The 17,001-nt window shown below is 40.4% G+C and overlaps 2 protein-coding genes across 2 annotated transcripts in view; both read right to left on the bottom strand.

Moving 5' to 3' along the window:
• Nucleotides 1-462: 462 nt before the first annotated feature.
• The window catches only part of LOC101859147 (RNA polymerase II-associated factor 1 homolog), a gene marked incomplete at its 5' end in the record, with an annotated part of 23,622 nt that continues 7,083 nt past the window's right edge, over nucleotides 463-17,001 (bottom strand). The window contains 7 exon segments of the mRNA XM_013090674.1: nucleotides 463-1,213; nucleotides 5,012-5,090; nucleotides 10,694-10,796; nucleotides 11,170-11,295; nucleotides 12,592-12,708; nucleotides 15,323-15,426; nucleotides 16,447-16,515. Coding sequence (XP_012946128.1) covers nucleotides 660-1,213; nucleotides 5,012-5,090; nucleotides 10,694-10,796; nucleotides 11,170-11,295; nucleotides 12,592-12,708; nucleotides 15,323-15,426; nucleotides 16,447-16,515 — 1,152 coding nt within the window.
• On the bottom strand, nucleotides 8,067-10,325 carry LOC101855770 (piggyBac transposable element-derived protein 4). Its single transcript, XM_005091344.3, has one exon. It carries the CDS (start codon nucleotides 10,126-10,128, stop codon nucleotides 8,395-8,397), a length of 1,734 nt encoding a protein of 577 aa, XP_005091401.1. The 5' UTR covers nucleotides 10,129-10,325; the 3' UTR covers nucleotides 8,067-8,394.

Genomic DNA, 17,001 nt, shown 5'->3' with positions numbered 1-17,001 from the left:
CCCCCCCCCGTGGATTATTTTTGAAAACATTACCATATAATGACACTGTGTAGGATAGCCATTTTTCTCAACAACGGTTGGCTGTCTAGTCTCAGTAATTTCGACAGTAGGCCTACTTGATTAAAAAAAGAACATCCCAACCTGGGAATCAAACTTGTGTCTTCTGTGTGCAATGACCAACAGCTTAACAGCTGCACCACAGATATTTTGAGGAATCGGGTTCATAGGAAGAAGTAGACAACACAGGCTTTAAAGAATAAAGTCCATACCTAGAAAGAAGGCAGAAATTTTTACAGTCCATAGCAATGTAGCAAAGAAAGAAGCCACAGATTATACATTATCAGGTTCAGAAACGGAAGGCACAGATTTTTACTTGGATTTCCTACTTCTACTATGGCCTCAAATTTTTTTAAATAAAAAAGATCAATGATTTACACAAAAAAATCAAGCAAAAGACGAACATATAAATATGTACATTTTATTAATGTTTAATAAAATCAATGATGTTGGTGATGGGGAAAAACGGGCAGTACATTTTTTATAGGAGTTTCAAGAAATCCTGCATTTTGCCCCCCCCAAAAAAACCCCCAAAAAAAACGACAATCATGATTGACTTATTCCTATAAACGAAATTAGTCAAAAAGTGACAGTAACAAACATTAGTCACTGTCCTCTGAACTGCCGGCAGAACCAAAAATCTCCTCCTCATCTTTCCTTCCCTTGTCCTCCTCTGCTTCACTGGCACTTCCCTCCTTGTCAGAGGCAGATTTACTCCTGCTTCTGCTCCGACTTCTACTGACGCTACGGCTCCTGCTCTTGCTGGCACTACGAGATCGCGAGCGCGACCGACTGCCTGATTTACTTCTACTCCTACTCCTACTGCGGCTGGCGCTCTTACTCTTGCTTCTGCTCCTGCTGCGGCTGCGGCTGACACTTTTACTCTTACTCCTGCTCTTACTCCTGCTCCTACTCCTGCTTCCACTCTTGCTGCGACTTCTCCGGGGACTGCCACTCCCGCTCCGGCTGCCGCTGGCACTTCTGCTCCGGCTGCGGCTTCTACTCTTGCTGCGACTTCTGGCACTTCCGGCAGACTTAACGCTGGCTTTGTCCTCTTCTTCCTCATCTTCGTCGCTCTCGATCTTCCGCCTTTTCGGCTCTCCCTCTTCCTCCTCTCCACTCTCCTTATCGCTCTCATCCCTCGTCTCCGAAGTCACTGAAACAAAGAGTTTGTACAATTATGGCTCAGTTTTGAAGGAGTATTTGATGCTGTTAAGATAAGAATGTCAACACAATACATAGCATTAAGAGTGCATGAGAAAGGCAAGGCCGACAGAAAAACATAATAGAGGGAGAGAAAAAAAGTACAGACGGGCACAGATATCTCAAACACAGGGGATCCACAGATGCGTTCGACACATCCATAATCTGGGTAAATAAACATTAGTTATTCCATATTTTTATTAAAATTTCAGTGAAGAAACTACGAAAGTGCCAGGTACATCAACTCTTAGTAAATGGTACACCAGAACAGTTGACATGCTGTCTCTTCCATTTGCCCAGCGAGACAGTTAACCTCTTCACAGCGCGCCCGTAGAATTTACGGGCCTGAACCGTGTAGCGCGGTGCCTATGGCCTATAGAACTTACCGGGCTGTGACAGAGGTTGTTTGGATATCAATTGTAAGGGAAGTTACTGATAAAATATCAATCTATCTCTCAATGAAATCCCCACAAAATTATATCAATAGAAGTGTGGTTCAATGTAGAACGAACACGCAGAAATTCAAGAGGAAATATTCGTAAATAAAAAAAGAGTTATGGGAGGTAGAGTGGGGTCACCTCTAAGCAGCCTTGGTTCATGGGATTTCCCCAGGCACAGGGGCCTATTTAACTGTGGCATTGAAGAGGTTAAACAGGCAGAGTATCGCTCAGCTGTTTACAATACAGTCATAACGAAAATCAGTGAAAACTCCAGCCAATAAGTGTAATATCAAAATTTATGTTTACTGAACGGAGCAACATAACGTTTATTTTGAGAACATATTTAATAGGAGCAGTACATTACTAATTAGTCTCTGCCTAAGATCCCAGTGCTCGGGAGAAATGAAAACGTGGGATCTTAGGTAAACAGGATTTTAGTCGACACACCAAGGAAAGAATCCATGCTGACTCATGTTCAGGGTTTTCTTTTACTCTGAAATGAAATGAAGTGACCCCTGGGCGGGTTTATGATTTATGATGAGCAAAGAGAGGTCAACCCTTGATGACCAATCTTTATGACATAAGGCATGCCATTTTCATTTATTTTCCTGTCATGAGTCTCAAGATCTATATATTTATCCAATTGCTTCTCCCCTTTACTTGCCCAAGATTTATAGCCTTCCATTCCTAACCAAATCCCCCCCCCCCCCTCTGTTGAAAAGCATAATTGTGTTGTGACCATACTAATAAAAATTCAGTCTGTCTAGCAAATTCATGAGTAGAGACAACTGCTGCTATGGTCAGGGATGAGTTCACAGTTCGATGTGATCTCATCTGATACAGACTTGTAAGCCCTATCCACCCAGCGGGTAAAGCAAGTTCACGCGAAGAGCTCAGATGCGAGTGTGATGCTTGGGGGAAAACACAATGGCGAGTTCACACTTCAATGCGATTCCATCTGGAGCAAACATTGCTCTGTTTTATAGAGTTTACAATGGTCATGTGACCACATCCACTAGAGTGGCCGATCTGTGATGCAACAGGAAGTTCAATGACTGCAAATTTTCACTGCTAGGTTGATTAGCTGTATCCGCACAAGTTTTTGTTCATTTCACTGTTAGCAGAGATGCCAACCACAGAAAACCGAAATGAGTATTGGGAAATATGAAAATGTGTATTTTCAGGGAAAAATGTGTATTCCCCACGACCGACCCACCAACTAGTAAAATGTTCAGGGTGTCCAGCAATATTTCCTGAAAAAAAAATTACTAGCTCACTAGCTCGAAAAAGGGAGCACACATGCGTACAATATACATGTATCCAGTCAACAACATGTTAGTAGTTAGTGTTAAGTGTCGAACTGGGGTCTTGTTTGACTTAAGCATTTCAGTCTATTATAATATTTTCGTCTCGTTATTATATAAAAAATTAATCCTGCTTTGAGCGTTCGGAAGAGCCTAGAACAAAAATTTCGACTATCAAGAACAAGTCTGGGTGTCAAGATTTATGTTATGAACCGACAGGCTAAAATAATTGCTCAAACTCAGAGAAGAGCAATAACTTGAATGGCTCAAGTAGACCCACACAGTGTGAGAGTTGTTACAACTGTGGGAGGGCAAGATGCAGTGACACTGAAAATCTGCCAGTCTTGAAAGTTGAACAGAAAGTTAGAACATACACTGTAGGTATAATTTACTATCACTTATCCAATGAAACGCGAACACTTTATTTCAATAACACAGACTTGCAATTGTGACGGGTCCCTATTCCGCACACGGCCTGCACCAACGCGCACTTTGCAGAGAGCTCTAATCAAAATACTGAAATTGCTTCCAAGTTTTTGTCCTCTGGTGTTGCCTTCACCCCCCCCCCCCCCCCCCCAAGGGTATTTTTTTTTAAAAATCAATAATCCCCACCCCTATTCCGTAGTCCTATGCTTCGCCACGCCGTCACTCCCACCAAAGATGGTCTTTGCTCACACGATGCCCTATTTTTATGATGCGAATGCGCGCACGGTCAATGACCGGTCACGATGGCGAGCCAGACAATCTAAAACTGGGACGATGCTTGTACTTTCTTTTCCTTTTTTTTCACACAAGTGATAGCACAGAGACGAGTCGGAGTATTCATTAAATTTTATTTGCACGGCGACACAGCGTTTATACTGCATGTCACAAATGTTGCGTTATCAGACTACCGCTGGCAAACTTCTGGGTAATAACGAAAGCGAAAGTAGATCTTGATTTTCCCGATCGAGCCTCGGTGTCACATGCACTTCCGCCTGCCGCCTGTCCGCGTGAGAGTGAAATGTGCTCTCGTACGGGGAAAAGCTGAACGAATATAATTATATCACAATCGCGACCGGCAAAATTGAACTTACAGACCGTATCGGATTTGGTTTTCAGATATTCCAATTCCGCGATACTGAAACTATTTTGACAAAAGATGGGACTTGAGATAATTAGGATAACTCGCCCAAGCTGAATCTCGTATTTTTAGCATTTCAGGATGCGTATTTTTTCATGAAAAGTCGTATTCGCGTATTTTCGGAAAAAAATCGTACTAAAATACATAAAATCGTACTAGTTGCTATCTCTGTGTTAGGTTCATTAGCTGTATCCGCACCAGTTTTTGTTCAGTAAATTATGATCTGAAATGCGGGATCTTAACAGAATGTAATCCTTCAGACCAGGATCTTAGGGGTGACTTTTGTGTAGTAAAAATTCTTGTTTTCTTGAAACAGTGAGATCTTAAGTGAATCAGGATCGTAGGCAATGGGATCTTAGTTGGAGACAACTGGTTTACAGGAAATTTGTATTGCTGAAAAATTGGATGGCAAAAATGACTGCACGCTAACAAAGAATATCAGTCGGTGCACTAAGAGTTAAACAGCTGTTTACACATCTCCCTACATGATGGAATTGTGCTACTGGAATGTCCTGCAGCACAAGGTACAATTTCCTGACCAATATGAATATCATCAGGATTTCAAAGAAGTGACAAGATCTCATGGTTCCACAGCCTGACATGTACTGAATCCATACAAGGCACACACTTGTCTACCATCAAAACAGAACCCAAAACTTTTTTTGACCTGTTCAGGTAGACTGAAATGGCCTACAAAATAACTTTTCCACACAGAATTCGAAATCACGTCTTATGAGTGAAAAGTACCTAACCACTACACAATAGACACCAGAAGCCACAGAGAGCTTAGATTTGTTTACCCATTGAATGAAAAATGGAAAGGAAACACTTTGTGAACACATCCTGTTTCGGAAAGATTACACCACTTGACCCCATATATTTACCTTCAGCAGTCAAACTGGGCATTGGCTCCTCTTCCTCTTCCTCCTCACCAGGAGGCTCCAACATCTGCAGGCGACCCTCCTGAGGACACAAAACAAAGACAAGAGTTCAGAAGAGTGTTACTATTGTAACGGTAAATGTTTTTCACTCCCTTGAACACAATTTACATGAGTGCTTATCAGTCCTTTTATATCATAGCAGGTCTTAAAGGAAAATCTGTCACTAACAGAGTGATCCCTACTTTACTTTACAGTATCCGTCCACTTATACCTCTAGGGCGTCGAGGGAAGAAAGAGCTCCCTGTCTCTAGCAATTTTGATGGCCTGGCTGGGTGGGATATTGTATGTTCTCAGGGTATCCTTCACACCCTGGACCCAGGTCTTTCTTGGTCTTCCTCTTGCCTTGTACCCCAATACTTTTTTGTAGTAGGCTTTACTGGCAAGCTGGTGAGGTGCCATACGTGTGAGATGTCCAAACCACTGATTATTTGCCTTCTAATGTTGTGCAGGACAGGTGTTGTTCAAACCATTTCTCTGATCTTGTTGTTTCTGACAATGTCCCGTCTCATGATCCCTACAGCCCACCAAAATATCTGAATCACCCACTAGCGGGTGATATCATTGTCAAAACAGTGATTTTTGGATCAAATTAAAGGCTGGCCACTTTGACACTACTAGTCAGGAACAACCTAGGCTCAGTAGGGTACATTATATCCCAACAGACAGATGGTGATAATAAAAAAAAGTTCCCCACTCGCAATGACAAAGAGCCTAACCACTACAGCACAAAAGCAAGTTCATGCGGGGTATTCAGGGATGCAGTTGCAATGGTTGGCAAAGATGCAAACAGCAATGAGAAGAAAAGAGTCCACAGTGAGGTGTAAACAACATTCTGGCCTTTATGTCCCTGACCTAGTGACCCTCAGAGTACCAGCCCTTTGCGATGGCACAATCTTTATATTGATGTATGTTCCCACTTTTCCATTTGCCATAGCATTTACAAGATCAGTCCCTGTGAGTCATACTAGGTGTGCTAGGGTAATAGTATAGATTGTGAAGCGTATAGAGCTTGCTGTTGAACGGGGATTTGCGCTATACAAATGCTATTTATTATAATTATTATTATTACTACTCTTTAATTAAGGGACATAAGCTCTTCCTGTGTGTATTCTCAAAACAAGAAGTTGTACTGAAGCGTACCAAAAAAAGCAGGATATGTGAGGCATGCTGACAAAATGAGTAACTTTCTACGGAAATAGACAAGTCAAGTTTAAAGGTGGAGTTTGTAAAATTTATAAGTACGGTATGTAGTAGACATATTAAACTTGAAGAAGCAAATTTGCCCTCAGTGTTGTTTTTATCCGATATCTCCATACATGGATATCATGAATGCACAGCATATATAAAATTGAATTTTTGTTATTTCTCACTTGGCCTCTTTCCTGCCCTTATTTCCATTCAAATATCTTGACAAGTGGATAGCTAGAGAAAGACAACTAAACGCCATTGGCCGATATTTATAGTAACAGCCATCTTGTTCAACCCGTTTGACCTCGCAAGGGGGATGCCCACCGTGTCATCTGATCCCGATTCTAAAAAACAGTGATGGTTTTGCATAGAGTGCTGTTTACCCTGGCAATTTCCAAACTCCTTCCCCTTATAGATCTAGTTCTACTCCATTTGCAGCTCAGCGTCCTAATGAGTCTAATCTCTTGTAAGTGTTTAGTTTCTTGTGTTTACAAAACTTTAACGGGAGGAGCTACCCTTGGGGACCATTTACTATGTTTGTTGCCCGAGATCAAATCTAAGTACACATATAAGTTAGACATAGTAAAATCTCTTGATACCCAATTTTATTTTGGCATAGCTACAACGGTTGCTATGGAAACGGCCGCCATCTTGAAAATAAACAATGAATTTGAAATCCCTACGGCTTTCTTATTTACAGACCAAATTTGACCAAATTTGGTGAGAGTATACCTGAACCAAACCATATCAGAGTAACAGCAAGTTTTTTTCAATAAGTGCAAAAGAAAAAAAATTATGAGAATTTTCCCAAAGTATAAAAAACCTTTTTCTAAATTTAGGTTGTGTAATCGCTTGCCAAAGGAAAAGTATTCCTTTTTTTGCAAATATCTTTCTGTTACATTGATGGCAGCCTTGCCATCTATGTGTCCTGAAAGTTTAATGTCTAAAGGATGAAAACTAAGGAAGGAGTAGGGAAAAAACTGCACAAAAATTACATTTTGCGAAAACCTACAATAATTGTGAAAATTCACTATATTAATCCATCCTCATGTTTTTAAAGGCAAATTACCTGTAGAATAAAGTCTTTCTCAATTGTATCCATGCTATTTTAAGACAAAAAACTGGTTGATTTAAAAAAATCAGCCAACATAAAATGTGCATAGCCTGACCCAAAATCTGCAAAATCAAGGGTCGCTCCTCCCCTTAAAAGAAACGACTCGGACTGAGACAGTCGATCATTTGCACTCCGTAGTTGAACCTTGTTCGAACTTGCTTTCGTATCCAAATTGACGTAGGCCTACTCTTAGTCTTCTTCTCAGTTTATGTAGTGTGCAGCATCAGAAACAATCTGAGCGGAAGAAGGGCGCTGCACAATAATAGACAACTGAACCGAACAGTTCTGCAAGTTGCAAAAAAAAATAGATCTAATCCGAGTCGGCAGGCTGCCATCGTGTGGCATGACTGACAAAGTGGGAATCCTTCAAAGACGTTAAACAAGATGGATGTTACTATAAACATCGGCCAATGCCGTTTTGTTGTCGTTCTCTAGCTATCCGCTTATCTTGCCCAACTTTTATATTTTAAAAATCCATTTTACTAAATAAAATGGTAGTAAAGGGCATGGGAACAGGAACTTCATTATTGTCTCTCGCAGAAGGTATCCAAAGACAATTGCAAGCCACCAATAGTTTGAATGAGTGAAAAGAAGCACATTGATACAATAACAGTCATTTAGTGTAGGGAAAGAGGAAGACAGACAGAAGCTACAGAAAGAAACAAAAGAAGGGCCAACCAGCGGCCCCCTTAACACATTACACCCTAAGGGTCTGAGCAGGAAGTCTACTCCTAGATCCTAAGCAAGGGGAGGCTACACCTGTATGTGTGACTATATGTCTTTTTCAAAAGCATTTTAAAAATATTAAACAAATTCAAAAAATTCTGGAAAAATAAGAATAAGAAAGAGAAATGGATGTAGTTTCAGAAAAATACAACTTTATATGTATTTGAATGAGTGATCTGTAATTTAAAAAATCATGAAACATGAAAATGTCAATTTTTGTTGAGTTTTTCACTCATTGTTCACACAGCTTGGGGATTTTACTACTCACTGTTTGTCTTGTCTTTTGTGTATAATCCATTTATAAAGGTTCATCCAACTCTAGAGATCTGTGGTAAGTTGTAAAGCAACGTCCTTTGCACAGGTGAATTCCACAATACGTACATCCATAAACAGTCTCTACACCACGACCTTTATTGGTTTTCCTTTTTGCTTTGGAACACACATAACAAGTCTTCTTTCTCCCTGGAATCTTCACTAACTTGTGCTGTTCATTGTTTGGATTGGCTCGTGCAGACACAGAAGGAGATTCTCTGGTATTGATGGTAGTAGATGAACTCGGTGTTTCGCGAAGTAAATCCTGCAGTAGCGCAATGCGGAAATGCAGGTGGTCAGCTCCAGGAGAACGACGACGGGCGTTGGGGTTAGCTCTTCTCATGAGCAGAAAGGCATTGATAATAGCAGTCTGAATGAGGAACCACACTCCATATCTCCACCATTTCTTCCCTGGCCGCCCAATATTGTAGTATGAGCGGTATTGATCCGCTAAATCTACACCACTCATGTTCTGGTTATAGTCGTGAACCGGTGTCGGGATGGTTTGTGGCACAACACCCTCTTTGGTTCTGCGGGTGACGTCGGTCGTTGTTGGATTACAGCAGGTTGACAGAACATTTACTGGCCTTTTGTCATGCCATTGCGTGGCCACCATAGTTCCCCTTTGCTTCATGTTGAGGGTGCCTTTCTTTTGTTTGTTCTTCGTGGGGAAGGGCCAACCTTTTCGATTTGTACGAACAGTTGCACAAGAGTACGTTTTCTTCTTCAGCAGATCCTCCGCAAGTCTTACAGAGGAAAAGTAGTTGTCAAAATATATACAGTGGTATTTGCCCAAATAGTCAGCAGCACAGTTCATTACAACATGGTGTCCAACTCCATCTGTCATAGGTTCATTTATTTTTCCAGTGTAGAACCTGAAATTCAGCATGTAACCGGTTTCCGCCTCCGCCACACACCAAACTTTTATCCCCCATTTTGTCGGTTTGTTACGAATATACTGCTTGAAGTGTAAGCGTCCATTGAAGCCGATCATGGCCTCGTCAATGCTTATATTGCGGCCAGGTTTGTAGGAGCTGCCACATGCAGTACGTACGGTGTCAAGAAGAGGTCGCAGCTTGAATAGCGGATCGTAATTTTCTTCACCACGATTTGGCATCTTTGTACTGTCATTCAGGTGAAAATATTGATTGATTTTCTCAAATCTCTGCCTGCTCATTACATCAGCCACAGCAGGAACCCTCAACACTGGGTCTACTGACCAGTATAATCGAGAATCTGGCACATGGTGTATCCCAAACATGATGTTCAAATACAAGAATTTACGGATGTCGCTGACTGTCACTGCCTTCCAGTACGTGTCACGTTTACCTTTGTTGTTCTGGCATTGTTCTGCATATAAATTTGTTTGTACAACAATCTCGTCCAGAAATGTTGGAGGCACAAATAAATGAAAAAAGTCAATTGGCTTCGAGTTTTCATCAAGATTGTGGAGGGGGCCCACAGGTTCTTGAAAAGGTTCCAACCTCACATCTCTCAGGGTTTCCGACCATTCAGTACGCTCATTCTCAGTCTCGTGGTCGGACTCTGGATCTAGATCTACGTCCGATTCATCACTATCAACTTCTGCAATAACGTTTTCATCTATATCTGATTCAGCATTTGTTTGTTCCGACTCAGATCCATCACTAGATGATGTTTCAGGCTGCGCTCTGTTGTTTTGAAGCTCGTTCAACCAGCCCTGGAGCGTCTGAAAAGCCATCGCGCTTCAATCGCTCATAACAAAGAAACTACTGGTCCGAAAAATTTCGTTTCGGTACCAAACAAAAGAAGAATCATTTTGCAATAACCATAAAAAAAAAAATCTCGCACACGGCGTCTCGTTAGTTCGAGACTTCGTTTCTAAGGAAGCGTGGTGCAATCGGGCGGTTCCGGGCGAGTTAGGGTGGAGCGCGTAAGGGAATTCCCGGGCGATCCCGGGCGAGTTAGGGTGTAATGTGTTAAGCTATGTGCATTTAGAAACATTAACTCTTTATCTCCGGCAAGCCGCTCCCAGTCGGAACCGCCATGCCGGTGAGCCGCGGGCATATTCCTTTACGGCGACTTCGACATCAAATTACTTTTCGGTAATTGCCGAAAACGGGTCTCTTTTACCGGAAGATCATTCATTAGATAAGATCTATCAAAATAGGTGTACTAGTTTCGATATGATGTCCCATTTAATGATGTTTTTGTCATTTTTAGATTTAGCACCAAAAGAGGGCCCTGACATAGTGGGTTTACCCCCCTCTGAGATAAAGAGTTAATACAGAACATGAAAGACAAACCTGTGCAGCCAATTCTTTGTCTGTCAGAGGTCTGTGTTTAACAATCAATCTTGATCTCAGCTGAGCATTGGCAACCGTTTTCCTCCTCTTGCTAAGTCGGACCCTAAACAAATTATACAAGACAGAAATCAACAAAATGTGAATTCTATCACATACAGTAGATTCAATATAAAAACCTAGCAATCAGGAAACGGGGAAAAAAAGTGGGACTTTAAAAAAGGCAGAATCTAAGCCAGACGGCTGAGAAAAACCAACCCATGCTTATTAGAAGAATCTCCCCTTCTTTTGAAACCGACAGGAATTCCGTAAACAATACATTTAAACACTTCCATCAAGAATAGCTCATGGTATGTTGTCTGAGCAAAGGACACATCTGTCATCTCGTGACACTCTCTCTGTAAGTGCTGTGAACAAAACTAGATGTAAATATGTTGTTGTATTCTAATAACACAGCTCTTCATATACACAAACTTCACCTTGTCTCCAGTTCATTGTAGAAAACTCCATCCTCTCTTATGACGAAGAAGTATGTCTCTTCGTAGCCCTTGGACAATTTATTCTTCACATTCCAGTTGTACTCTCTTGCCAGCAAATACTCATACCTGCACAAAAATCAATAAAAAATAAATATATGTGATCAACTCCCTCGCACATTTCATGAGTCACGTTTTCTATCATTACATCATAAACACAATCGAAAAAAAAAAAGATTTCTGAGAAGACAATGAAAAACCCGTTTCTCTCATTAACATTTTTGTGTTTTAGTAAGAGCTTTCCAGCACATGCAAGACATATAAGTCATAAATGCCAAAGATTAGAGTCATTACAAGAGAGTAATAAACACAAAAAAGGAGAAATAAGGAAGGTAGATGTTTCATAGGAAAGGAGCAAATCACACCAGAGCACCTGCCAACCACCTGCATGATCATTCAGCATCTGCACTCTGCATGGATATGTGTAAACAGAGTAACATTTTCAGTCACTGCAGTTTGCATAGTACATACAATCAGAAAGTGAGAATATCTCTCCACAATGAAACTTTTTAAAAAGTCTTTTTCTTTTTTAAGAAAGTCTTCATATAATGGCTCACAAATAATGTGATATACACAAAGGAAACAATAATTCAATAAACTGATACACACCAAGCACATAATTGACGATTACCACCATGCAGCATCCTGTAGGGTTATGATTAAAGTGACTTGCTAAAGAACACTCTAGTGACCACCTAACATATTGCAATTATCCTTTTATTTATGGGTTGTTTTTTTTTGGTTAAGTGCACCCACCACTTAGCCAGCAGGCCTCCTACATGATCTGAATTGTATCAAAGTGGGCAAAAAACATTTACCGGAAATAAAAACTTCGGTTTCAGACAGAACATTTTTCCAACATATCATCATTCATTCAGTGCATAACACTGCAGCTTTTCATTAAATTTCAAGTACACACAACAGAATGAAGACAGGAAAACGTTGTATTATCATTCCTGGATCGATAGCAACAACAACCTGGATCGTATGATCAGTCACAAAGACCCTGCATCCTGAGTTCAGAATAATGAGCAGATATTGGGGCAGTAACCGTCATTTAGTGCTGAGACTAAAGCAAACCAGGAAAGAAAACAAGTAGGATGAACCAGTGGCGCTCTCTACTAGCAACCCATAATGACCCTTTGTGGGAGAAGAAAACACATGTACTAACCATGCACAATGACCCTAAGCAACAGAAGAAAAGATGTGTACCAGCCAACCACGATGACCCGAATGAGAGAAGAAAAAAATAACAACAAATCACGAACAATGATCCTGAGTGAGGGGAGAAGAGACATTTCTTAAGCACCTGCTATAACCCTTAAGAGAGAGAGGAAAATATGACAATTATGCACTCGTACTCACGTTTCTTCCTCTTCATATTCTTTCTCACTCTCAGCATCCCGTTTTCTTTTCCCAAGAGTTTCGTCTGTTGGGAGGAAGTAAGCCACAAACTGCTCACCGCTCTCATCCACGGCTCCTCTGTGAGACAGAAATATCACATGCTCTCAGAACATAACTACCACAAGCTCTTAGAACATAAATATAACACACCCTTCGTACAGAAATATCACATGCTCTTAGAATATACATATCACACACCCTTCCTACAGAATTGTCACATGCTCTTAGACAGTGCTTCCACCAGCTGAAGCTGAAAAGTAAGGAAAATTCTGCAGGGGATCAGGGGGCGGCACAGGCCCCCAGCAGGGTCCAGGGACAGCGTCCCGGTGGGGGAACAGGGAAATTGAAATCCAGTGCTTTTAGAGGGTAGAAAATGGCATTTGGGAGCCTGTTTGAAGATATTGCCTACAGCCCATAATATATTTTTTTTCCCCAACATTTTATCTTGTTTGACTTCATCACCAGCATATCTTTCCAATGCTGGAAATGTTTAAAAGCAGGTTCCCCTTTCATTGCTACTATAATTCAATTAATTTGTAGTCGCACCATTGACAGCAGGCAAACCTGGGAATAATGAATAGATGTACCTTCAAAATACGGTTGCGCAGCGTATACCCACATTTTTTCTAAATTTTCACGTCAGAAAGTCGCCTGTCACAACCTCGGAACACCACTTCGAATTATTCTTGATTTTATATGTGGTGCTCACTATGGACGATCGCCTCAAAAATGTTTTCAGTTTCAAAGCAAACATGGTTGTTCGACCGAGTCGGGCGATCAGCGCAATTGGTCGATCCCATCCGTAGTGGGCACGACCGTATCAGCATATATTTCTTTCATCGCGGCCCTTATATTGCGTTCACGTGCCGTAGAATCTTCGCATTGATAATTTCTCTAGATCTAGATAAAATTTGCGAAAAAGGTTTCTTTCCGACAGTAATTTTCTGTCTAAGATCAAAATCAGTCTTGATCAACGCGCAGATTTTCCAGCCGCGGCAACAATCCGAAGATAGACAGAAGGAATGAGTGAATGACAGAAAGGAGGAAGTTGGCACAAAAGGTTCGCCACATTTTGATCCATCTGCAGGTAAAAAGTGTACTGCCGACAAACACGCAATGAATGCATGGGACTGGGACATAGCATAGCGGTATAATGTCCAATTGCAGGAAATGCGCAAATTGGCAGGTTTCTATTATAACGTTAAATTGTTGCAGAGAGAATTACCTTAAATATCCGTACCTTATTCAAGACAATACGAAGGTGAGTACGGAATTTCGGCAGTCCTGCACTGTCGCAGTTTTTTTTACGGAGGGAGTAGATAATGATGGAGGGACAAATATGGAAATGGCAGAAAGTACGGATTTCCGTAAAAATACGGAAGAGTGGAAGCACTGTTAGAATATACATATCACACACCCTTCCTACAGAATTATCACATGCTCTTAGAATATACATATCACACACCCTCAGTACAGAAATATCACATGCTTATCACAAACACCCTCAGTATAGAAATATCACATGCTTATCACACTCATGGTACAGAAACACCACATGGTCTTACCAAAGAAAAATCACACTCTTTTTTTCTTCTTTTTTCGTAAGAGTTTTACAGCACTTGCAACACAATAAGGTCATATAAGTGCCGAAGAATAGATGTGCTACAAGAGAGTTACATTCACAAAAAAGAAGGACAGATAAGGACAATAGATGTTTGATAGGAAAGAAGCAGCAAACCACACCAGAGCCCCTGCCAACCACCCACCATTACACTCTCATGGTATGGAAATGTCTCTTGCTTGTAAAATGCAGAAATATCAGATACTTAAAGTATAGGAATACACACCCTTAAGACAGAAATATTATCACACTCTGTCAGTAATGAAATATCATGATCTCTCAGTACACAAATATCACACTCACAGTAAACAAATATCATATTCTTACAAAAACACTCTAAGATGCATTAACTCGATATTCAAAAGTAAAATTAAAAGATTATTTGAGTATTTCTTTTAGTCATGTAAGTACCAAAAAAAACACCAAAAAATTCTTTAAAAATATAATAAACAAAGTACACTTAAAATGCTCTAAGGAAAGTATAATTCATCTCTTGAAAAACATTTACTGTTACAATTTAAAATCAGATTCTTTTGAAATACACTATCCTGTTTTAGTTTTCTAACTAGCTAATGGAACTATGAAACCAGTTCTAATCTTGGAGCTCATATTTCCTTTCAGGTTTACTCAGCTTTCTCAGAAATATATAAAAAGCATACTTTTTCTGGTTATAAAAACTTTCCATGCAATTCTGTATCTATTTAACTGCACATGTTCCAATGGCTACCACTATATCAGCAGTCTGTAATAATGATTTAAATTTTTTTTTTAAAACCCCTCCTAAAACTTTAAAAACATTGCAATAAGTTGAATGACACTGTTAGTTGTAACAATTTATGTCTGACTTTTGAGACAAACAAATGAAAGAGTCTTAACATTTTGGACACAACTCACGAGGCTGAGGTAGACAAAGAATTACCAACTTAAGGAATTCGAATTGATGGGTGAAAGGAAAAGACCAGGATACTGTAGGTTTTAATTTTGAGCCATCGAGTAAAGAAATGAGTGATGAACCAAGATTGCCGATGTCTGTTTCAGATCTGGCACTTGCAGGAGACACTCCTCACTCACCTGATCATGGCCTGAGACATTTCCTCCATCTGGACAGGAGCAGAGTAACCTTTTGGTGCAGGATCAGAGTCAAACAAGACTTGAGCGAACGGATGCTTCCACAACTAGCCAATACAAAAACAAAGAAATAGTCATGACTTTAAAAAAAAAAATTCCCTTTGCAAGAGATGCATGACAAAAGTGTTATAAATGAACCATTTCTAAAAGAATAGTTTTAACCCTTAAAGTGCTGACCGCGACCCGGTCGCGACGGCCCGAACTTCCGTAAAGTGGCCGGTCGCTATAGACATTGGCATAGTATAACGCGATATACGAAAAGAACGAAGTACTAATTTTTATACTGCTAGCTAGTTGGTTACGCAGAATTGATTTTGCCAGACATTTTTCTGGTCACGGGTTTCGATCGAGTCGCGAGGAGTTTTTTGTTTCACTTTGAAGTCGAATGACAATGAAGTTGGAAAATTCGCGAATGCGATCCGTGACAAACATGAAAATAGTGTCACATCAGATTCAGACGAAGATGTTCCGTGTATTTTCCTTGAATCGGAAGATGATTTCGAAGGTTTTGATGCTAGAGCTAACACTTTGTGGAATATAACGTTGGCCTACGAAGCATCTAGACTCTGGTCTAGATCTAGAGATCTAATGAACCGGCAGTTTTTATTCAGTCATTTCCAACACCACTACAACAACAATAACTTCACAAAATAATTTTTGCTTCACATATTCATAAAGAACTTTCAATATTCTAAAACTTTTATTTTTACCTTCATTAGAAATTTTGACAAATAAAAAAGTTATTGGCAAAAAAAAAGCGTATGTGCAAACATGGTGTTTTTCCAAAATAAATTCAGCACAGAGGGAAAAAAGTCAGCGCTCTAAGATGTTGCAACAGACTGTCAAATTTTATACTTTCGCAACTAAACACAATGTAAAGAAAGAGCTTTTCTCTTATTTTTCAAGTTGAAAAGATAATCAGATAACAGTTGCAAAGGAAAGTTGACCATTTTTAAAACTCATCTACAGGGAGTGCCACACCCATCACGGATGACAAGCATATAATATGGAGAACACTTTTCTTAGCAAAGCCGCAGAGCTAGACAGCTTATTTCTGCTAGTCTCACCTGAAAGTCTGGGAACACCTCCATGACCTGCATAGGCTTCACGCCAGGCTTGCTGTAGTGTTTGAGAATCTGATAACATAAGGTGAAAGAATAGATGAGATTAAAACACCTACAGAAACATACCAAGCACAGTTTAACCTCGTTATACCGACCCATCTGATACTGCCAGTCAGGTTTTGCCAATGCACAAAAAGAACACCTATATAAACATACTATTTGCCCATTTAAACCAGCATTGGCCAACCGAGTAGTGTGGTCTACTGAAAGTTTGCCCCGCACCATCGCCAGAGGTACACACTACACATGGTACACACCTGGCAGCTGCACAGTAATAATCTCAGTTTCTTCCACACAACCTTTTTTTTTTGCCGTTCTGCTTCCTCTCTTCCTCTCAGCACATCCTACCTTCCCACCCTTGTCTTTTAGATTTTTTATTGACAAGTAGCCTCTGATCCCGCAGTCCGTGTACTTTTCAATTTGAATTTGTACACACACACACAGAGAGAGAGAGAGAGAGAGAGAGAGAGAGAGAGAGAGAGAGGGAGGGGGAGAGAG

The sequence above is a fragment of the Aplysia californica genome, unplaced genomic scaffold (genome assembly GCF_000002075.1).
Source record: "Aplysia californica isolate F4 #8 unplaced genomic scaffold, AplCal3.0 scaffold00028, whole genome shotgun sequence".
Lineage (NCBI taxonomy): Eukaryota > Metazoa > Mollusca > Gastropoda > Aplysiida > Aplysiidae > Aplysia > Aplysia californica.
The sequence above is the reverse complement of the archived record's forward strand: the minus strand, read 5'-3'. Positions and strand labels throughout refer to the sequence as shown.

Bases quoted from the DNA above. Each gene is read 5' to 3' on its own strand.
- LOC101855770 (XM_005091344.3), bottom strand. From the start codon at position 10,128: ATGGCTTTTCAGACGCTCCAGGGCTGGTTGAACGAGCTTCAAAACAAC.